Here is a 23,671-nt window from a genome sequence, read left to right on the forward strand (position 1 = left end):
TGGTTGACCATACTTCACCACCTGAGTGAGCACGGGTCGCTGAATGAACGGCACAATTCCGTTTGGGAAGGGTGTCAAACCCGGGCTGCCAGGTTTATTTCGCAGTGTGCTCACCACTTGCACTGCCTGGATATGAAGAAGACAAAAACGACTCATCGTGAAGAAAATTGCAAAATAACGCGACGGCAATTAAATACCCAGTGATTAGGATCGGCGGTGTGTGGAGTGGTGAGTGGGTCGGTTGTATCTGAAGGTGTTGGCAGGCAAGACCCGTTCAGTTATACAGCATTCGACGGAGATGCTAGCCGTGGCTGACACTTGAACTCAGGTCACCGCGTTCAGGGTGTAACGTGCGAAACACTGCACCACCGCACACTCGACTCGCTCCCCTCTTTCCTCCAGTTATTGCGTTTCATTCTCTCTATGTTGAATCTCAGGTCTCCGTTGAAATAGAGACATTGCCTGTAATTGCTCCTACCTGGTTATAATCTGCGAACATCTGATTCACTCGTGGCAACGGGCAGCAGTGCACGCGAAGCGTCTGTGAGCTCGACCATGCAAATTGATCTCAATGATGTGTTCATTAAAAACAATAATGCCCTTTCGTGCCGTGCCAACGTCTCGCTCTGTAGCTTCGGGGACGTCCCCGCGAGCGTTTTAACGTCCCATGAAGTTGTCCTCTTGCGAAGCTGCCCATTTCGAGGGGTGTACATCGAACTTTATTATTAAGCGCGCGCATTGCGACCGCCCTTATCATTGGCTGCAGGACGGGCAATGCTGGAGACAGAGCTTGGTTGGGGAGCGGCTTGCAAGAGAGGGGGGGGGGGTGGTTAATGCGTGGGAACCGTGACGCAGATTGATCGTGACAGCCAGCAAGACGACACGAGATGTACATCTCTTGACAGAACCAACGTTCGTCTCTTTAATCTGCCGCCATCGCACTCCTCGACACACACCTGCAATGCAACAGAAACGCGCGCGCGCGTGTGTATGTCTGTATGTGCGTATGTGCTATAGAGGCGTAAGGTCCCATCCGTATGGCCTTACATAGGCTGTTGGGGCAGGTGCTGTTGGGTGAGCACCTATGAAAGGCTGGCACGGCACTTGAGCGGGGGGGGGGGGTGGATGGCCAATATCACGCCCGAAACGCCTTTGTCTCCCCAGTGATGTTTACACACCGCACCAAGAACTCGTTTAAGGTTGAGTCGACCTAGTGGAGGCCCAGGCCCGGTTCAGATATTCGCCACAGAAAACGGTGGGGCGAGGTGCTGGCCGCCCACGCCCTCATGTGTAGTACCGGCGCCATAGGTGCTCGCTAACTGCACTTGCCCCAACAGTCTGTTAAGGCTATACGGGGAGTCTTCATCTCTATGTGTATATGCCTATGCCATTAAAAATAAACACCAGGGTTCTTGAGCGTTAGCGTTTAGACACACATAGTGTATAGCCCTGCACACCAGCCCACCCACACACCATCGACTCTATATATACATAAACTGTATGCCTATATAATATCTGTATATGTGTCATACATACGTTGTCTTAATTCACACATACAGACCAATATACCGCACATACAGATCTGTACAAGACATTCGATGCTGCCTATATATAGATTAAAGTTTCTATATACAGCACTATAGTATGTTTGTTTATATCTACAGCATAGATGTGTTGTACGTTAACATCGGGCCGGCGTTCACAAGATCAGTTTTCAAATGGCCTTTAACAGCAATTGGTAATTGCACTCCATTGGGATACGCGAAAGGCATAGCTTCGAGAGGAAGTAGCTTTTCAATGGCACTGCGATCAGAATTGCCGACACGAAGGCGACAACGACGAGTGCTTGTACAGGCGTCGTGCACACAACTCGTGTGTGGAAGGGCTACGCAGCGGAGCGAAAGCTGCTGTGTGGTGGAGATGGAGAAATGCAATTTTAAAAAATTAACCCGTAAAAACAACGTTTTTCACTATAAATCCTTTATATGCGTAGCATCGGTTTTATTTTATTATTCATTTCTGTTTTTCTTGAGTAAGAGTTTCATTTTTATCACATTGGTATTTTAAATTAAATATGAAATTTATTTTTTCCTAAAAAGTGTAAGATTTAGGAGAGAAAAAATTTCACGAAAATAAATTGTCACGCACAACGAGTCTGTGTGCAAAATGTCAGCTCGATTGGATCACGGGAAGTGGGATAAAAAACGACCGAAAGATTTGCACGGTCGTAAGCGCGCAAGCAAGCAAGCAAGTGAACTTAATATAAAGGATTTAAAAATGGATGAATTAAGCGAAAAAGAGTTCAGAAGCGCATTAGCGCCAGGGCCAATGTTGATCAATTTTACAGCTTGAGACTTCGAAGCATCCTGAACGCGACACGTCACGGTGGCTAGGAGATATTAACTTACCTCGCCTGCTCTACAGGAGGTCGTGGGTTAGATCCCGACCTTGACGCGTGCTGCTGTATATTTGGAGTTTGCGTGTTCACTCCTGTGGTCGCGTGGATTTTTCTCCGGCTCCTCCGGCTTTTCCCTCCACATTTAGAAACGTGCGTTTGGAGTATTTGACTGATTTAATTGTCCGCATGATAAGCCACTGAATTGGGCTATCATCTGTGGTCAGCTCACTTCTGACAAGAGCTATATAGCTCAGTGGGCCTTACTTGTTGAAATAAAAAAAAGTTTATAGTTTAAATTTGTTCTCATGCGGGTGTACACATAAAGGGTCGCATTTACACAGATACAGTAACGACAAAATAACCGTGTAATTGCTGAAGAGTTGGGGGGGTGGGGACAGGGAGGGGGGGGATGATTTTCTCATGGGGAAATGTGCCTGGCACTTGCTGTTTGCTCCGTTTCGCAGCGTGTGATCTATTTTTTGATCAACATTGCATCTGGGAAATTCGCGTATTAATCAATTCGCTGCAGGTACGCACGCGAGTGCATGCGTGCGTGCGCTCGTTTGCGATTCTGCAGGTAACAAACAAAAATAAACTGAAGCTTTAAAAAAATACGGGTGACAATTTAATAAAAAATTACAAAAACTAAAAATATTGGGTTAGCACAATCGAATGTGCTTAGAACAATTCGCCTTTAATGTTAATCTTAATTACGGTAAACTATCATAATTTAAATCTTCCTATGAAATGCGCGTTACCCTTCTAAAAAACCAAATCGCAGTTTTCTTTGAAAATTGGAGGGTCTAAATTACGCACATTTTCGTGCCGGGATCTCAATGGCAATGAAACTTGAGTGTTGCCAACATAGGCCGGGCGATGGGGGAAGCGGGGGGGGGGGGATGCAGTTACATTGTTCTGTATTCGTGAATCGTTGTACAAGTCCGTGGACCCAGCACACATTGCTCGCCTCTGTGTCTACACGCCTCGCAATTGTGTGAGTCAACGAAAAACAACCGAAACAAACCACCTCTTCGCTGCCGTGATGCGCGCGGGTTCAGAGGCGAGGCGGAGCGGTTTTGGGGGTCAGGGATCTTGGGGTCAAGGGGTCTTGGGGTCAGGGATCTTGGGGTCAGGGATCTTGGGGTCAGAGATCTTGGGGTCAGGGATCTTGGGGTCAGGCGAGGCGAACGTGGCGCGCGTGGGGGAGCTGTGAGCGTGAGAGAGGCAAGGCGTGCGAGGGGTGAGCGGTCGAGGGAGAGTGAAGGGGGGGGGGACACGAGAACGCGTATGACATCGTAGCTCACGATAAACACTTACATGATCACAGGAATGTGTTTTCTTAGAACGACTCCTTAGTTTTAAATACGGCTTTTTTATTCGGGTTTTATTTTTTTGTTTGCGTTCCGTTCATTTCAATAGATTTTAACGATGCCCACGATCTTGCAAAGCGAATATCAAATCTGCGTTCGATGGCTCACACACTATTACATATACATATTTATGTACTGTACGTATCATAACACGAACAAACGACCAAAGAGACCTCAATACAGGAGCGTCAGTTGAATTGTCCTCTGCGCGCTCAGCATCCGCGCGTGTGGGATGCGTTGTTGCTGCTGTGTTGTTGTTGCTGTTGTCTTCGCGCTTTGCCATCGTGGCATCTTGGACATCAAGTGGGGAGGGGAAAGCTTTGCAGATCCACGGCCTCATCGGCACAACTCAAATTCTGTTTGCGTTTGTGCACTGTCAAGTCCCCGTGTCGTGTATAGTATGCACGGCCAAAGATAAATACTGCAATGAGGACAGTAAATGTTGAATAATAACTTGTATATCATTTTTTTTTCAACGAAAATTCAACAACAACAAACTAAAAAAAAAAACCTTCCGCACGGGTGCACATCGAATATCGGGGAGATGGGCTTGGAAGGCGCGCACTTTGCGTGCTGCCGCAGAGTCTCTTACACCGCTCGCTGTACGCGCAGCGACGCTTTGACGCTTGTAGCTCGGGAGGAGAGACCAGACGGCAATGGCCCCATTGGAGAGCCCTCCATCTCCCTGCCAGCTCTCAAACTAAATTCACATCTCCCCCCGCCCTGCCCCCGACTGCACACACACACACACACGGCCAGCCACTCTACCCCCACCACACCCACTTGCCTTGCACCCCCCCACCACCACCTCCCCACCAAGCAAAAAAAACCAAAAACTGCCCTCCGATCTCCCTTCACAGCGGGAAGACGAGAAACCCCGAGAAGGTGGAGTACTTCCAGCCGCCCATGAGGTTGCCCCGTTCGAGCTTCAGGTAGACGCGGTCGCTCTTCTCCATGAGCAGCAGGACGCCGTTGCTCGCCGCCTCCCGCGTCACGTCCTGGTCCCCAGCGAACGCCGAGATGATGGGCCACCCGTTGAGCATCAGGCTGACCTGGTCGCGCGTGGCGCGGGCGAGAGAGAGAGAGAGAAGGCGAGAGAGAGGGCGAGAGAGAGATAGACTTTTGACTTTTAAAGAACTTTTATTGCCGCCTGCAGCAACAGCACTGGAGGCGATGTCGATATGAAATACACAGTCACCAGGAAACAAATAATAAACGCTACAAATCCACGCGCTGTGGCGCTAAATGCGCCGCGCACAACAAAAAATAAAAGTCACGTGGTGGTGGTGGTCATCGCGCACGCCACGGTGACGAGCGAGCGCTTCAGAAGATGAACACGAGGGTGCCGTCCACGCTGGTACAGAGGGCTTTTCCGACCCCCCAGCGTTCGAAAAAGACGCGCACATCACCGGCATGTGTGTGATATGCGTGCTCCAGCCGGAGCCGCGCCTTGAACAGGCCCCTGAACACTGGAAGCACAGAGCAGCCGTCAGTGTCACCTTGCAGCATCTTTTTCCTCGTTCTGTACACCGCCATCTTCGCCTGAGCACAGGCAAAGTTGGCCAGGTCATGGCGCTTGTTAGCCAGGTAAGGCACCACCCATATACGAAGCCGCTGTTGTAGAACGGCACCCCCAGTTTCCTGAAGATGTCCCCCAAAAGGCGGAACATTGGTTTGAGCCGCTGACAGCATAAGTACCGGTGGGGCAGATCCTCCCTGGCACCGCAGGAAATGCACAAGTCTGTTACCCCTGGCGAGATTCGGCTGAGCCACACGGCCGATGGCAACGTGCAGTGTGCCAATCTCCACTGGAGGTCACCGCAGCGTTTGGCTACAGGGGGAGACTTGTACATTAGAGGGCGAGAGAGAGAGGTGGGTGGGTGGGGACGCAATGCGATGAGCTGGGGTGAAGGGTGACTACCGGACAACCTGCGACTGCTGGATGTCTGACAAAGAGCATAGCTCATCGGATTCCTCCAGTATAAATGAACATTACGATTCTGAACTCGGAGACTGGTTGTCTAATGAGAGCTCTCTGATGTGCATGATGTCCGACGTTTCGCTCCACATTGCCGGGAGCTTCTTCGGGAACGTCTGCAGGAACTGACGGGTGCTGACGAAGCTCCCAGCACATGCAGAGAAACGTCGGACATCGTGCCGAGCAACACGCAGTGCCACCCGGAAACACGCCAGAGAGCTCAACACCAGGACTGCAAAAATCCTGCACAGAAGTAGGTTCGGACTAATAAATTAATGAATGTGTCCCTGAAATTCATTCATCACGCACATACATGGAAGCAGGAGTGTGTCCCTACCAAACAATCATTTAATGCTACCGTGCATTTTACGTTTTTACTCAAATGACAACCTCATTTGAATGACACATGCACAGAACACCCACTGCTGGATCATGGCATCTTCAGCTGTGAAGGTCACTTGACCATACCCCACCACATTGGTCAGCGCTGGTTGGTGAAGGTGCGGAGCACATAAGTGGTGTCATAGAAGTACAACGCAGCAATGTATTTGCCACGCTGCACTCTGCAGCCCGTCACGCAGTCCATGCGAGGCCTGTGACAACCTTGTCACGGTTCCACCTGAAGACGGAAGCTTGTGTTGCCTCCGAAACGTCGTGATTTATATTTTATTTTTATTTTACTTTTATTAATTTTAATTTTTTACCTACGTGACTTTACAGAAAAAACCTAAGAATATAGAATGTGACAACCTTGTTTGTGCACATCGCGGTTACCCATCCAAGCATTGTCCAGGCTCAAACTCCACTTAGCTTTTAAGAAATTGATGCGATCAAGTGCATTTTGGGTGATCTGCTCATAGCTCCATCCCCGGCTTGGCTTTTTGAGCGCATGCATCATGCAGCAAGCCCGCAGGCGAATTTTCGGCAATCGGCGCTGCCTCTTTATACATGCTTAAAAGCCTTGGGCTATTCACGAACGTTCATGAGCTGTACTATTTAAGCACAAGCAGCAGCGGTGAGATACGAGGTTGATTGGGAGAGATGGAGCGAGGGTGCCTCACCTTACCATATTCATAAAAAGTGTGCCGTACTTGGCCCTTCCCCTCTCCAACCATTATATATACGGAGTGGTAGCTCTTGTAATCTCTCATTTACTTGATACAGCTGTCGTGGCTGTGACGGTTCCACCTGAAGACGGAAGCTTGTGTTGCCTCCGAAACGTCGTGATTTTTATTTTTTTATTTTATTTTACTTTTATTAATTCTAATGTTTTACCTACGTGACTTTACCGAAAAAAACCTAAGAATATGTTGTCTCCCTGTTTCATTTCTTTGCCACATGCGACGCAGGCGGTTATGCCAACCGAATGGCCTACCTGTGCTATGCCGTTTACAGTTGCACTCAGGGTATTCACATTCTGACACGGGCAGTCAACGAGACGTTTCGAGACGGACAGAACTGCGACACCCCCCTTATCCCCAAACTCGAACTCATCTCTGCACGGCTATGCGGTCCGATATTTTTGACGTCACGGCCACATCTGCCTCGGTTTGCCAATCGCCAGATGCATGCAGCTCGCCAACGGCCTGATGCTCATTCGGGTGAGAAGGTTCGCGAACGTGAAGAGGTGGACCGTGGAAGAACGTGAAGGGTGGACATTGGAACCACGCTCATTCGGCCACATTGTCATCAACTCGGGAAGATTTTGACCGTGGCCTGAGCCCAGCCAATGTCAACTGGATTTTCTGTTTGCACATAGTCACATAGTCACTTTAGGATGTGTTCCTTGCTCATGTTTTTGTTTCATGTTTTTGTTTGTTGCGGTTGCACCCGATTCAAGATCCGAATGGCTCACAGGGCTATACCCAATACATGAAACTGAAACTGAAAGAAACTCGGTTGTTGACATGTGGAAGGGGAGACTGTCATCAATGTCTACCTATTGATTGCTTGACAGCAACATCTGCACTCACGGTTGTGTCCAGGAATTTAATTTTTTTGGGGAAATTGGTGGGGGGGGGGGGGGCGCACAATCAGCGTATTATGTTTTTGAAACATGTGGCTTCGTAAATTACCATCGCCATTTTGTCACGTGCTTCTAATTAGAACCCTTTGTTTGCTCACGAATGCAATGATTAAATGCACCCCTGGAATTGTTGCACACTGGCCCAGCCTCATATCTAAAGTGAAGGCATGCTGTGTTTTATGTCAGCTTTCCATAATGTGGCTGTAATGATGGTAAAAGCCTTTCCTCGCACAATGTCACGTCTACTTTGCCAAACTGTCATTAAATTGCACGCAATTATTGTGTTTATCTGGGTCAAGGCCTCAATGAGAGGTAGGTTAAAGTCATTAGTAATATAAGGACAATTCTAAGAGAACATGAACCTTTCAACGAAGCTGTAGATCTTTAGAATCATTTCACTGGTTTAGCACAGGTAGCAGTCAACATATGTCTCCGATCAATCACCCTGAAATCTATCCGATTTCGATATCAAAAGCTTAAGCAGAACTGAGCCTGGTTAGAGCTAGGATAGTGGTGTAGTGTTGAGATGTCAGTCCAGCACGGGATTATTGAATCCATCTGTGCGGAACTCTGAGCGGTACCTCCTCATAATTGACACTTTTTTGCAAGCACTCAAAATTCAATAAATCAGTGCAGGACCAAACCTGAAAAGGAGTCTTGTGGCATGGCTAAGCTTTTCTGTGTCATTTGCAAGGCATCATTAATAATATTATACCAATAAACAGTCACCAGGTGGATCTTGTGAAATATATATTTGGGTTCAGTGGGTGTCTCTATTTAAACGAGGCCAACAACAACAACGCAAAAAAAAAACGTACAGGGAGCTTTGTATAGGTTTCCAGCTATCTGCTGAGCGCCCCTCAAAAAATCCAGAAACGGGTTCTGTGTTTTGACTGGAACGGAGTCCGTTTGGTCGGTTGAAAGTGAAGAGAGGCAGAGTGAAAGCGTGGGGCGGTAGGGAAGCAGAGAAGTGTACAGGGAATGCAGGCTCCATACATTTTCCGTTATAGCCGTTAATATAACGAGAAAGTGAATGGGTCCAGGTCAGAACTATCGCACAAAATGTATAGAGTTTAGCGCAGTTTGACCTGCATTGACATACGTCACTGACAGAACATTCCGGGTACTGTCAAGAACCGCACTGACATTTTTGCGGGTGTCAGGGATCTACCGTACACAAAGCAAAACTGTGCATATGTCACAGTGTAATTTGGGGAAATTGTTTGGATGGATAGTGAGGCTGGATTTATTTTTATGTACAGTAATCACCTTCCCACTTTTATTTTAAAAGCCCTTGCTCAATCGTCAATGCTTTGCAGCAGCAATGTCTGGACTTATTTTTTAATGTTTCGCGATAAAAAAATTAATAAAGGATTTACGAGCTCACTGTTGCTAATTTTCATACGAAGTTATAATTTCTAGATGTGCACAGTTTTGTCCCGATATTTTAAACATTTTGGAAAATAAAAAATACGGAAGAAAAGCGAGCCAGCTGGCATAGAGGGCAGAGCACTCAGCCAGTTCCACTGAGATCCTAGTTAGTATCAAGGTAGTCCACCCGAGATTAAACTGAGTTCTCTGCCACAGTGAGTTGATGGCCTCAGCCTGGTCGCCAATGACTGCAAAAAAACATGAAATATTAAATTTCGTTTTACACCAATTTTAGCTGTTGAGAATAGCCGTAAGGAATATTTGGCGGAATGAAAAAGTTTAAGCATCAGCAGAAATTACTAATATCTTCGAGGTGAGGAAGGTGAGACTTAAATGGTTTGGGCACGTGCTGAGAAGAGACAGAGTGGATGCGATGAGAATGGCTCTGGAGATTGGAGACCCATAGGCTCAAATTGACACCCAGAGTCTCATACAGAGAGCCCAAGACTCACATAGAGACCCATAAACTCACAGAGACACCCATAAACTCACAGAGAGACCCATATACTCACACAGATACCCATAGATTAGAAGGGCTATGGAGACTGGAGACCCATAGGCTCATATCGAGAGCCATAGTCTCATACAGAGAGCCCAAGACTCATATTGAGACCCATGAACTCACAGAGAGACCCATAGACTCACACAGAGACCCATAGATTAGAAGGGCTACGGAGATTGGAGACCCATAGGCTCATATTAAGAGCCATAGTCTCATACAGAGACCCCAAGACTCACATCGAAACCCATAGACTCATACAGAGACCCATAGACTCACATAGATTAGCAGAAGAGGTATAGGCAGGAGACTGAGTGTGAGATGGAGGGATGCGGTAGAACGAGATATGAGTGGTGGATGTGATGAGTGAAGAGCACAGATTGCAAACGCGGTGGATGGAAAGAGACAATCCTAGCAGTCTGAGATATTGGGGCGTTGGCTTCGAAGTAAACTCAATTTGACTAAAATCCAGCTCCAGGAATGAAGAGCATCTGCTTGACTGCCACGTGACAACAGAGGTTACTTGAACGGATCTCAGAGTAAGTTCCGTGATATCCCCTTCCGCGGGCCCTTCTCTAACACGGGACACGACAACCGAGAGTTTTAAACGGACGCTTCTTCTCCTGACACGACACCAACGACGCAATTGGATAGCATTCGCGAAGGGAGGTGGGGGGGTGGCAGTGAATACCGTATTTTTAAATGCTTTAAATTAAGTTCACGTGCTTGCTTGCTTGCGCGCTTACGACCGTGCAAATCTTTCGGTCGTTTTTTAACCCACTTCCCGTGATCCAATCGAGCTGACATTTTGCACACAGACTCGTTGTGCGTGACAATTTATTTTTGTGAAATTTTTTTTCCAAAATTTTACACTTTTTAGGAAAAAAAAATAATATTTAATTACCAATTGCTTAATGGTGGCAGGCAATCATCTGACCCATAGGTGGCAGCCATCTCAAGCCAGAAGACGAGAGGACTCTAGCCGCCCGTTTCAAAGACCAATGTGGGCTGGGTTGTGGCCCATTGAACACGCATATAAATGATTTATAGTGAAAAACTTTGTTTTTACGGGTTAATTTTTTCAATAATCAAACTGTACGAGAAGGACGAAGTACGAATAATTGCATCTTAGTTGCACCGAGCTAAAATTCACTCGGCTCACAATGGGCCGCATTCTGCATTGCTAAGCCATGGCTTCAAGCGTAAATGGGTCGGTGAGTGAGTGTGCGTTTGTCTGCCTATGCGTGTAACTTACAGCTTTGGCGAAGCGTAAATGCTAGAGGACGTGGCTTTGGCGCGGTACGCGTGGGGAGAGGTCTTGCCAAGAAATTCACTGTTTTCTGCGTTAATGGGCCCACCTGCTACTGGCGTCTATGCCCACTCTCTGTGGCTCCCTCTTCTGTCGTGCTATAAATACAACTAAAAAGATTTCCATGTACCTGTCTATCACGATTGGATGTGTCGAGACGGTACACCCTAAATAAGTAACTGCGTGCTGCCAGGGATTTTTTTTTTCTTTGAGAGTGCAGTTTTTTTTATTTATTCGGCGTTGCGCCGGCTCAAAACGTGAGCTCTCATTTCCCGACGACTGCATAAAAAATTGTGCCGTTGGCATGGCAACAAATGAAAACAATACGCATTTATAATTTTTTTTTAATTACTCAACGCTGCCTCCAGCTGTCGGTAAAATCAATTTGCGCGAGCTTGCCAATTTTCCAGCGAATCTGCGCGCGCCATCGCGAGGGAGCGAGACGCTGCCGCGTTAATGGGCGATACGTTCACGGTGGCATCGTGTGCCACCTGCGGTAGTTGGAGACCTGGAGCCAACGCGGTTTGGCTATACTCAAGTTTCAAGTTTATTCATTAGGTATAGCCCTGTGAGCCATTCGGCTCTTGAATCGGGTGCAACCGCAACAAACAGAAAACAAAAACATGAACAAAAAAACATCTTAAAGTGAATATGTGACTGAGTGCAAACAGAAAATCTAAGAAAAGACAGCAAAATATTGCAGAAAAAACACCGTGTACACCAACGTTGTGTGCAAAAATCCCAGTGGGATGCAAGTCAAACAACCAACAACAACCACAAGACAACTTAGATTAAGGTCATCACTCATGCCGCGATCGGGCGACTCACTATAACGTCGGCCGCCAAACGAGAGAGCGGCGCCTACTCCTTGATGATTTAATGGTCGTGGATGTTCCTCTTTGTTTACACCCCGTGGAGAGCGAGAGAGTGAGCGAGAGAGCGAGAGAGCGAGCGAGAGAGAGCGAGAGGTGGGGGTTTACATAGAGAAAAGTTTAAAAAAAAAATTACGAAATGATGAACGAAGCAAAGTGCCCAATACACCGAGCATCTTCTTGTTTCCACTGATCGTAAAAAAAAATAGAGAGAGAGCCTCACCTTTTCTCGCGACGCCTTCCTTATACCAGGAGGGTCCCCGCCATTTGGAACGTTTGGCCAATTCTAACGAGGAGCGGCTGGGGCTTCGCGTGGGAGGACATTGGAATGTGCGGAGGGAAATTCGAACGTGCGAATGGGGTGGCACTCAAATCTCTGCGCGAATATGTTCGAGGATCCGTTGTTGTACCCAGAGCCGGCCCAGCCACTAAGCGACCCTTGCAATTGCAAAGAGCCCCGTGGCCAGCACAGGGCCCCCTAGAGTGACTGCTAGCGAGTGGGTTAAAAAAATCATACATCAAAGGGGCCTCCAACCAAATTTTGCTTAGGGCCCCCAAAGGTTCTGGTTGTACCATTGCTCTTGTTTGGCGAACCTCACGGCCCAAGTCTTCCGACGAGATCGAGCGGATTCGTGGTGAATTCGTCATGGATGCGCACGCACGCCGAATGGCTCACAGGGCTATACCTAATAAATGAACTTGAACTTGATATTCCGAAATGCAACGTACATTTTGTTTGTTTGATTATTGCTGAGCATTGCGTCAATGCACGCCTGCGATCTGGATATTTGTAGATGCGGTGCGTGGATCATGCAGTGATAGAGTCGTCGCGCAAACGAGGCAAAACATTCAGGGAAATACATTCAGGGAAATATCTTGCCGAGGAGTACTCTACGTGTGTGGAACTTCTTTGGCGCCGTACATAGCCAACCAGACTAATCGAAGATACGTGGAAGGGTAAACAGACTCTACACGAGAATAAGTCGTACATCTGAAAGGGCTTTTGATTGGATAACTGCCTCGAGTTTGAGTTGTCTGGCGTCCTCCCACACTCAGATCGACTCATAAAAGTCTGCTGACCATAAGTCCATCTTGTAACCGCACTCCAAAGAGTCCAGAGAGCTGGCTGGACTTCTCAGGGTACAGAGTACTGACCTAACGTCAGGGTTTCAGCACTCGTGTCGAAAACCAGCTTCTCCAGTGGAGTGAGCTGATGGCATCCACCTAGTTACCCATGACTGCACAAACACACAATAATGTTAAGTGTGGTTTTACACTTGATTTGGTAAAATTTCACATCCCTGAGAATTAAAAATAAATATCGCTTGCGCTGCCAAGCGAAGCACATTTCTTCGGGGCATGGCCATGTGGGAGAGTGTGTGTGTACATATCCTCAGCCTCACATGAGTACCTGGTGCGGTGTGTAAACATCGCCAATGGGGAGACAAAGGCGGTCGGGCGGGTGTGGTGTTTGCCACCTTGTGTGCCGTGCCGGCCTTCATAGGTGTTCGCTAACAGCACTTGTCCCAACAGTCTGCTAATGCTGTACGGGGGAGCTTTGTCTTTGTTTGTTGTTTATATATCCCACTTGAGGATGATGCTTCGTGATATTACAGAATAGGTAGTGGCGTAGGCTTCGCCCCTGCAGACAGACTCACCCCCGCCATAGGAACGTGAACTTTCCACTGCTGGCTTGGGTCAGGCAGTGAGATGACCACTGCTGCAATGCTCCTTTTAACAGGAAATCACTTTTGACTTGACCCCTTTGGCGTCGGTCAAGTATTCTCCATTTGCATATTCTGTATTATAAATTAGCTTCCTTAAAACCTGCCTCTACGTGCGCGCCTCGTGAAAATGAAAAATGTAATTATAACAAATTTACAGCATGTAACGAGGGACCAATTCTCATTGCCACAATTCTTCAGTCTCCCCACCCCCCCCCCCCAAATAAAAATAAATCCTAACAACGTCTCTCTGAAGCAAACGCCAGAAGCAATGTGCGCGCGTCCGCTGGCAAGCGACGGCGGCCGCGCTTGGCGTCACGTGCGACAAATCCGTTCATCGCGACACGCAAATCACATTGACCGCAGGCGAACGCCGGCACTCTGCCAGCCAGCGGCCCGACTCGCCCCCGAAGTCCGTATTAGTTTAAAGAATTTTAAAAATAAAAAGTGAAGTCCCCTGAACAGACAGACTTGCGTGCCGCAGGGCCAGGAGTGACAAAGACAAAGATCATATTGGTTCTTTCGGTAAAGTCACGTAGAATGGCAATAATAAAATAATAAATAAATTCTAAAATAATAAAATTTGTGAGAATTATATTATTTTATTATGTTTTTTCCCCCATTCTACGTGACTTTACCGAAAGAACCAAGAAGATGAATCCCTGCAGTCACGAAAGCTTTAAATCAAAAGACAAAGATCCCCCGTATAGCCTGAACAGACTGTTGGGGCAAGTGCTGTTAGCCAGCACCTATGAAGGCCGAAACGGCACACGAGGGCGTGGGTGGCCAGCAAGACGCCCGGCCGCCTTTGTCTCCCCAGTAGCGATGTTTACACACTCATTTGAGGTTGAGTCGACCGTAGGGGATGCCCAGGACCGGTTCAGATAATCGTCACCGGTGTCGGCCGTGAGCGGGAATCGAACTCGGGTCGCCGGGTTCGTAGCGCAGCGTAGCGCAAACCCCCCCCCCCCCTCCCCCCCCCACACACAAACCTTCCCCTGCCTCAACCTCTCATTGTCCGAGGCGAGGACCTCTCCAAAGCGTGTAAGGTCGAACTTCTTTCGCACCGCACGTAAGCCAACCGTGCTAATCGGAGGTGCGGCAGATAGGTGCTGCTCAGCTCGAGTTGCCGGGGCGGAATGCACTTTACGTGATTTCCAGGGAATTACAAACACCTGAAGTTCGTCAATCCAGCGTGTGTTGACACGGAACGAGTATGTCCAAATTGCTCACTTGGATTGAGTCGTAATGATGATATTTGGCCATACCTGATACTTCAGAGGCTGAAGCTAATATTGTCATCGGTAAGTGTAAGACTCAAGAGATCTCTCAATGATATTACATTGCGAAATTAATATTACGTTGCGTGTTGATGTCATTTATTGAATCTGGATGCTTTAGCGAGCTTGAGTTTGTTTCTTTTTTTTTCTAACAATGGTGTCAACTTGAAATGTTGCACGGCAGCCGCCCGCTCGCGAAGGCACGGAAATGGCTCAGAAGTGCGAAGAACGAGAGGCAAACGGAGAGGCAGCGACTCGGCACCGACAATTTCCCAAGCTCTGCGATCCTCTGCGCATGAAGAAATCGACCACATTAGCGAATGTTCACCTGTGGAAGGAAACCGGTAGCACCCAGAGAGGGAGCGGGAGGGGGGAATAGGGCAGACACTACGTCCCACACAGGCGGGGCAGGCAAAGCCCACGTGTTTTGCGGCACAGTCCTGAAGGGTAATGCCACTTGGAGTGCCAAGGGATGGCAGTTGAACAACATTTGTGTACGGTGATTCACCAACCCTGACTCCCTCCACAGTGCTGGATAACAGGTCGCGTGCGAAGCCACCACTGCCCGGCTTGACTACGAATGCAGGCAGATTGTGAAGTACATTTTCATTTGAATGTAATAATTAGAATTGGATGATGGTTATCGTGGTGTACGTGTAATTTTTATTTGGCCTTGGAACTGTACGATTGTGGTTTAATAGGCATTGCGTGATGTTTCGATTGACGCACATGAATTATTAGGCACGTGACAGGTCAATCAAATTGTGCAATTGAGTTACGAACTTAATTCAACTTTAGTGCACAGAGTGTTTGCTCATGTTGCACGAAGGACACTGCGTCAAACTCGGCAGCAACAACAACAACAACAACAAAAGAAGAGTAGTAGCAATATAAACAATAATAAAGGTGAGATGAAAATAAAATTGGCTCTTGAATCGAATCGTGACGTTGAATTTTGTTGATGTAATCTCTGGGGAGTGGGGTGGTGTGTGTCGCCACGACACTGTACTATTTAAGATGATCATGCTAATTGTTGATAGTATTTAACTATTCTTGGTTCTTCCGGTAAAGAGGACGTCCTCAGGACGGCTGCTTGCGTTGTGGCCGAAACGTCGTGAGAATTATTTTATTATGTTTTATTTTTATTATTTTATTACTTCCCTTCTACGTGACTTTGCCGAAAGAACCAAGAAGATGAATCCCTGCAGTCACGAAAGCTTTAAATCGAAAAGTATGTTAACTCGCCATTACTTAGCATGGCTCCTCCTGTATTGTTTCATGCTCGTCGCTTTGGCCAACACTCTGTTTTGTTCTCCTGTGTACCTGCAACTATCCCATTGCCAACGCAATGTTGCTGCCTGAGTGTGCGCTTGGTTGGCTCTCGATAAAGAAGACTCATCTGCCTGGGGGAGGGGGGGGGGGTGGCGTCACGGTGGTTAGCGCACTTGCAGAGCCATGGACCTGGCGACCCGTGTTCGATTTCCATCCGTGGCTAACGTCGGTATCGAGTGGTGTGTACAAAAACACTCATGCCCCTCTTGCCCCTTCGCTAATCCTCGCAAGATCGGCGTGGTGAAGTATGGTCAACCACCCCCTCACCCCCCATTATTGACAATTATGATTATCTACCTATCTGCCTGATCCATCAATTAAAATTGTTTCTTCTCCTCAGCGTAAAAGCGTTGTACGAAAACGAGTCAAGCAATTATCTCGACTTGTATACGCCGTATTCATTCCATCCTGTATTCATTCATTCCATCCTGCCGGCTTCATTCCATTCTGCTGCTGCTGCTGTTGCTCACGAAGACCTCAATGGCAAAAAGGGAGAAAAAATGATTCTCGGATCGAACCGTGACCTCGAATCGGGCCGTCGAATCGCCAAAGGTGAGAAGATATCCACGCAAGTTTATCGGCAAACGATCCACCGATTTCATCAGCGCACGTTAGTGGCCCAACTCCTACTGCCATGCCAACAGCTCCCTCGTGTCAGGGGGCGCCACGGTGGCGGGATGTTCACTCCCTCGCCTGGTGTGCAGGAGGTTGCGGGTTTAAACCCGACCCTGGCGCCTGCTGCTGCTGTATATTTGGAGTTTGTGTGTCTCTCTCCCTGTCGGCGCGTGGATTTTTGGTCCGGGGACCTCCGGGGACCTCCGGGTTTCCCCCCCCCCCCCCTCCACATTTAGAAACACGCATTCAGATTATTTGGCTGCTATACATAAACCGTTTGTAACTTTTCGTGTAATCGCGACATGCTGCCAATCGTGAAATCTACTGCTTTGAAATTGGGTCCATCTTTTTGAAACACCCTGTACATTGTCCACGCGAAAAGCCACTTCGTTTCGCTATCATTTGTGATAGCCAGGTCGTTTCTTTAAAACATATCTCCACATAGCACTTAGTGGGGGCCTTACCCGCTAAAATAAAATGTTTTCAAAAAACATCGCAGCACGAAAGCCATCGTGTCGATGCCCGCACGCGATCGCCCAACGCTGGTTTGCTAAGATTGTCGGCGAGTGCAAATCCCCTTTGTTCTATCCGTGCCACCACCGGCTCACCCACCTGTATCGTCTGCCTGTTGTACACTTTGACGACGTGGAAATTGAAGCTGTAGATCCCTTTCCGCGGAGCGACGAACATGCTCCGCTCAGCGTCGAAACTCGCCCCGTGGTTCACAAGGATCTGCGTTTAAGGAGAGAGGAAAGTGAGAACCAACGTAACCGCGTTAATCCTCCGCGACCCCTGATGGATTACGCCGGGGGGGGTGGTGGGGGGGGGATCACACTGGCAGGAGTTGAAACGGCTGTGGGCAGAGTTTGGAACGGATCCCAGACGAGTCGGGAGGTGATGTTTTTTTTTGGGGGGGGGGATGATACCAACGTGCACGATCTGCGGTGGAGTCAATATTGAGAAGGAAGTGAATGGTCGGTGATGTTATTCGCTCCGGCTGGCCATTGTGTATCTGTGTTAGATGAAACAAGTCAAGGGGTTGAAGAGTCACAAAAGCAGCCTCGAGCCTCTGCCTTTGAATTAATCACGAAGCTCAGTGTGCCCGTGCTTGTTACAATCGTACAAATCACGACTCCCTGTGACCATCACCTGTACTCAATGTGTGTTGGATTTCTTTCGCACCGTACGTAGCCAGCCGTGCTGCTTCTCCTAACCTCACCTGCTCGAATCTCTCTGTGTGTGTGTGTTTAATTCTCAGTGTTTGTTCATATCAATGGATCCTCAATTTCTCTCGAGGACTCTTTGCTTGTCTTCACCCAGCTGGCCCCGTGGTGATGTCAGCCTCTGGGCAGCTTGGCACTGCCAGAGTATTGCCCGCGGCACTCTCGAATTGTGGAGGCCTTCCACAGATTTTTTTTCTTTTCTTACGAACGCGTAAATAATAAGACGGACGTTGCACCTTCTCAAAACGGAGACGAATTATAGCTCGCATCGAACACTGGGGACCCACTGGAGGAACCTGGGGAACAATTTATTCAGCCTTCCCATATCTACTTGCGCTCACCTCTGACCTATTGTGGAGAGAAATGAGTCCCCAGATCGAGAGCTGTGACCCACTGGACGGAGGACCTCACTGCGCAGTTTGCCAATAACTCAACGCACCTTCCCCTGCGGCTTGCTCGGCTGATGTGCAGCTGATGGGCACGGCAAGGGGCAGTCGAGTCTGGTTAGACCAGGACGGACCTCTCCGCCGTGGTCACTAAATGTTTGCGGTGCCTCTCTCATCACCGGGCAGGCTGCCGACTCGTCGATTCGGGAGCGCAAGAGCTGGGATACTGGGCCCGGCTTACGAGCACCAATCTCTGCTCAGCATAGCATTGCATCTCCTTAGGCTGCGTTTGCTCGGGTAGATGGAGGGTGTCCATCGGCAGCTCCACTGTCAGCTCGTTTGTTTAATCCGCACGTACTGCATGCTTCCCATGAGTGTTGGATCAGCCTTGCCTCTTCCTCGCTCAACCCGAAAATTTTACTGTAAATGGTTTTTGTTCTTCTTCGTTGGAGTGAGTTTGTACTGGTAGGAACCCTCCTGGTTACACCAACCCACAGGGGATTATTGTGTCCGTCCGTCGTGCAGAGAGGGGCTGGGTGGAGAGGTAGGGGCTGGGTGGGGAGGGGCTGGGTGGGGAGGGGAAGGTGGGGAGGGGCTGGGTTGGGAGGGTAGGGTGGGGGTGGGTGGGGAGGGGCTGGTCACCCCGTGGTGCCCTTATAAAACTCAACGTTTAACCTACTCACGACCGGCTTGTGTCCCGCCCTCACAGTCGGGCATATTTGCGGAATACACCACGCCGCCGTTGACCCTGGCCATTGACCGAGCAACCCAACGTTCCTACCAGCTCCCTCCGCAGGAATGTGGTTTAATTGAAACTTATGCAAGGGCCTGAGGGCTAATTGAATTTGCAATTTTGTGAATGTCAGCCATTAATATGTGTTTTGTTGTTCTGATATTGGATTGGCTAATTAGTTGCTACCATGATGTCAAACTTTTTGCAGTAATTCTTGCTTCTTTCTGGGGCCTTCGGAAGACTTGCGTTGGATGCTGAAGATTGTGAAAGATGGATAGCAGCTGTCACGGTCATCCACCGTCGTTTATGAGGATGGCATTCGGCACACGGATGCAGCTCAACGGTTCCCACTTGTTCAAGTAGGTCATTGGTCAATTAACCGCACACGTGTGGCGGAAATGTCAGCGTTGTGTTCTCCTTGCTGTTCAAACGCGCACTGCACGATTAGCCTGATGTGTAATCGGTTGCGAGTGTGTGCTCCTCTTTCCTGGATGCTTCCAGTCAGTGACTTTGTGCCGCATGTACGCAAGTTTACTTGGTCGACGTGTGTTCAAATTGTGGCCCGTCACTCAAATCCGAGTAGCCCACTCTTTGTGGAGCAGATTGCGAGGGATTTATTTTTTTATCATTTTAATTCGTCGCTACGTTGCGCTGCTCTTCAGTGCGACGTCTTTGAATCCGACGGGCGGCGAGGGTTGCGGGAGTAGTGGCAGAGCGGCGAGGGTTGTGAACTCCGCGAGCCCAAGTTCAATTCCCAGCCACGGCTAACCTCTTTGGCGGATGATCAAACAAAACCGGTCCTGGGGCCTCCTCCTTTCAACCGACCTGCACTGACCAGCGCGGTGAAGTATTGCCGAAAACAACAAACAAACAAGCAAACCCCATGACATGACAGCCGTAGCAAGGGGAGGCCTTCATCCAGCAATGGATGCACACAAAGTATGGACATTTTAATCCGATGAATCTCCGCGTCGTTCTTTGTGCCGTCCTGGTTTAATCCGCGGGAGGGATTGACAACGGCACGGTGCGACATGACACATTGTTCTCTCGCCCCCTCGGAGTGGGATTGTGCAATTAGGATATTGAACGTAGTCTAGGAAGATCCCGCGCCACGGACGTGGTCATTTGTTCAGGTTTCGCGCGGCTGCTAATCCGATTAGGCTGTCGTGTGTGTGTGCTGCAAATGAGTTTCAACCCAGGTAAGTTTTGAACGTGCACTTTGTTACGGCAGGGAATTACTCCGATCAGGCCCCCTAAACCCCTTCCATCCGCTCCTTTCATCCTATTCTCTGTTCTTTACTCTTTGTTTTTTTCGGTAAAGTCACGTAGGTAAAAAAATATTAAAATAAATAAAATCACGACGTTTCGGGCGCAACACAAGCGTCCTTCTTCAGGTGGGGACAACTTAGCGAAAGCACAACCGCTTGCAGTCACGAAAACTTCAAATCTAGAATCTCTGTCTTTTCTCGAACATTCCCTGACTCTCCACCCTTGTTTCTTCCTAACGGTCTCACAACCGACCCCTCATTTCAATTGGCTCCCCCGCCCCCCCCCACCCCCCCGGGCTCTTTCAAATGACAGTGACGACACAATCAGATTGGAACGGTCCCTCCACCGTCGTCCAATCAGATTGCGTGCCCTGCGTCAGCTGACCCTGCGTCAGCCCCTCGCTAATGTAGAGAGCCGCGCCCTCTGACCTCGCAAGCCGTTATAACACCCAGTCAGCGTATGTTTATTTCTTAACAGGGCTCACCTCTCGGCATTCTTGAACACGTTAGTTCATCATTTATTTACCGTCGACGCGAGAAAACCCTTAAAAGCTGGTGTAAATATTCATGATGAAAAAAAATATATTAAGTTATAATGATCAAGTTTCGATTTAAAGCTTTCGTGACTGCAGGGATTCATCTTCTTGGTTCTTTCGGTAAAGTCACGTAGAAAGGAAATAATAAAATAATACAAATATAAATAAATTATATTATATTATTCTAATGATCAGTCACCAGTGATTAAGGCCATCGAAGGTCAACTTTAAAGTTTGCTAATCAAATAGGTGCTTGCAAAATGACGAACAATTTCTTTTTTACCAGGTAAATGCGGCCTATGCCGTAAAACATCCGGCAAGTTTCTTGTTGAGTAAGTTTGTTTCAAATCGGAATACTGAAGTAATGGACGAAACAAAATTTAAGCAAATACAGTAACATTTCGATTTAAAGCTTTCGTGACTGCAGGGATTCATCTTCTTGGTTCTTTCGGTAAAGTCACGTAGAAGGGAAGTAATAAAATAATAAAAATAAAAATATTTTATGTTTCGATTTAAAGCTTTCGTGACTGCAGGGATTCATCTTCTTGGTTCTTTCGGTAAAGTCACGTAGAAGGGAAGTAATAAAATAATAAAAATTTCACATAATAAAATAATATAATAAAATACTATAATATAATAATATAATCAACTAATATAATAATATTATAAAATTGTATTATTTTATTATTTCCCTTCTAAGTGACTTTACCGAAAGAACCAAGAAGATAAATACAGTAACAGTTAGACTACACAGACAGCTCCACGGCCTACTTTCTGTACCGCCTCCAGCGGGCGCCTTGTCACCTTACGGGTGTGAGTCTCACACTTGGGAAGCCTACATCTCTGCACAATCCTCCAACCCCACCCCTCAAGATCTTAGACCACAGGTGCGATCGTCTGCCACTACGTCCGGCAATAATAAAATATTCTACTGAGATTACTTCCAATTTGAAAAGAGTTGTGGATGGGAGTCCCCCGATGTTTGGAGTGTTTCTTCCCGCAGCTTCCTCGGCACGGTAACCCGACTTGACATAAGCAGTCTGGACCGAGGGGCCCCATAAGAAATGAATACCACAGTGGTTGTCTCAGCGGTGAGACGCGAAGCTGGTTTGGGGGGGAAATGGGTTCTGTCTGTTCCCGTGTTTTATTCATTACATGCTCCGCATCGGTTTATATATAGCGTATATATAGTACCGGGATAGGTAACACGACTGAATCATGTTGGTAACAGGGTGTTTTGTTGTACCCAGCCTCCAGCGGCGTCAATTAGAAACGTCTGTCACAGACAAAACAGTCCTTGCATGCGGAATAAGTTGGGGGGAGGGGATGGGGGTTGAACGGTTATTTGGCATCTTTCATCCCACAAATCATGTTTTTCTTTCTCCCCCTTTCTCTCTCTCTCTAGGGCCTCCCTTGTGAATGAAATGCATGCGTGGTCTCGATGGCCTCTGGGTCGGCATTGCAGAATAATTGCACGGATGATTCAATGTGTCTCCACGACTGCGTAGGGACCGTGGCACCGCACCTCCACTCCATCGCCAGTAAAAGTCTGTGATGCGTACGGCCCCTTATTAATGCCAATAGCTGGCCGTCATTTTAAATCCGTGCGTTGAGTTAATTGCTCGGCGCCGAAGTCTTTGCACGTGCCTCGCAGTGGAGGCTATGGTCCGCTGCAGTCCTCATTCAATACGATAACTCACAGGCACTGCGTCGGGACTGGTTTCATTGCCAAAGGTAGCCGAGCGAAGGCTACCGTGGCCAGATCGTCAAATCCGCGCCCCTCCCCCCTCCCGCCTCCGATCAACCAAAGCACATTGGAAATCAGCTTGTTTGATTTCACACTTTCAATATGTATATTTATTTTTGTTTGGCATGTGACACCAACAGAAAAGTTGTCTCATGTTCAGACAAAGCACGTGTGGGTCGGTCGTCTTCAGCGCTGGCCTTTGAACCAATGCTGGAAATCCCATGTTACCATGGCGAGGTCCGGCCGCTTGTTAGAAACAACTGCTGCTGACCTTTGAACCGAGTCACGTGACATTACGAGGTGGTGCCTAATTGACCAGTCCCGTATCGACGATGGGCGATGCATTGGGCTGCGTTGACCCCTTGCGGGTATGAGCGGTGGGACGGGTGGATGGGGCTGGTAATTCCAACTCGTGATTTCACACTGCACGCCACAAAACGTAGCTCTATGTCCCCAGTCATTATTTGTGCGTAATTGCGGTGCGTGCGTATGTATACAGCACGTGATGGAAGTGGCTCTGGGGAGCGGTCGGGAGCTTGATGAATCTGAGGCTGTAGGACCAGGAGTGATTGCGGGAGAGCTTCCAGATGATGGGATCAAAGCCTCCAGCTGAATCCCAAAGCGTGTCAAGCTGCGTTTAGATGCTTTCCATCACTTTGTGAGGCTGGAAAACCAGCTCCCGCAATTCATACCGCGCCAAAGTACTGTTTACAAATCATGCACGCACGTGTGTCGAACTTCCTTCGCGCCGTACGTGGCCAACCGCGCTGCGAATGATCGGCCGTTATCTATCCACTGCCACGTGCAGGCCCCGCTTACACCACTACCATCCCTCGCAGGCCCGAGAGGTCACGATCCATCTCATTCCTGTGCACACTGAACACATCGCTCGTGTCGCAGGCGGCAGTCCTCTGGGGTGTGATTCTCCTTTGGCTGTCATTCCG

The 23,671-nt window shown here is 48.2% G+C and overlaps 1 protein-coding gene across 1 annotated transcript in view; it reads right to left on the reverse strand.

Annotated features, from left to right (window-relative positions):
- Nucleotides 1-914: 914 nt before the first annotated feature.
- Nucleotides 915-23,671, reverse strand: part of LOC133340457 (cerebellin-1-like) — a 33,923-nt gene continuing 11,166 nt past the window's right edge. Inside the window, exons 2-3 of the mRNA XM_061548722.1 lie at nt 17,447-17,566; nt 915-4,820 (exon numbers count right to left, since the gene is read on the reverse strand). Of these exons, the coding sequence (XP_061404706.1) occupies nt 4,623-4,820; nt 17,447-17,566 (318 nt within the window). The 3' untranslated portion in view covers nt 915-4,622. The remainder of the gene's footprint in view (nt 4,821-17,446; nt 17,567-23,671) is intronic.

The sequence above is a fragment of the Lethenteron reissneri genome, chromosome 9 (genome assembly GCF_015708825.2).
Source record: "Lethenteron reissneri isolate LAM-NWPU_2019-01 chromosome 9, ASM1570882v1, whole genome shotgun sequence".
Taxonomy (NCBI): Eukaryota; Metazoa; Chordata; class Hyperoartia; order Petromyzontiformes; family Petromyzontidae; genus Lethenteron; species Lethenteron reissneri.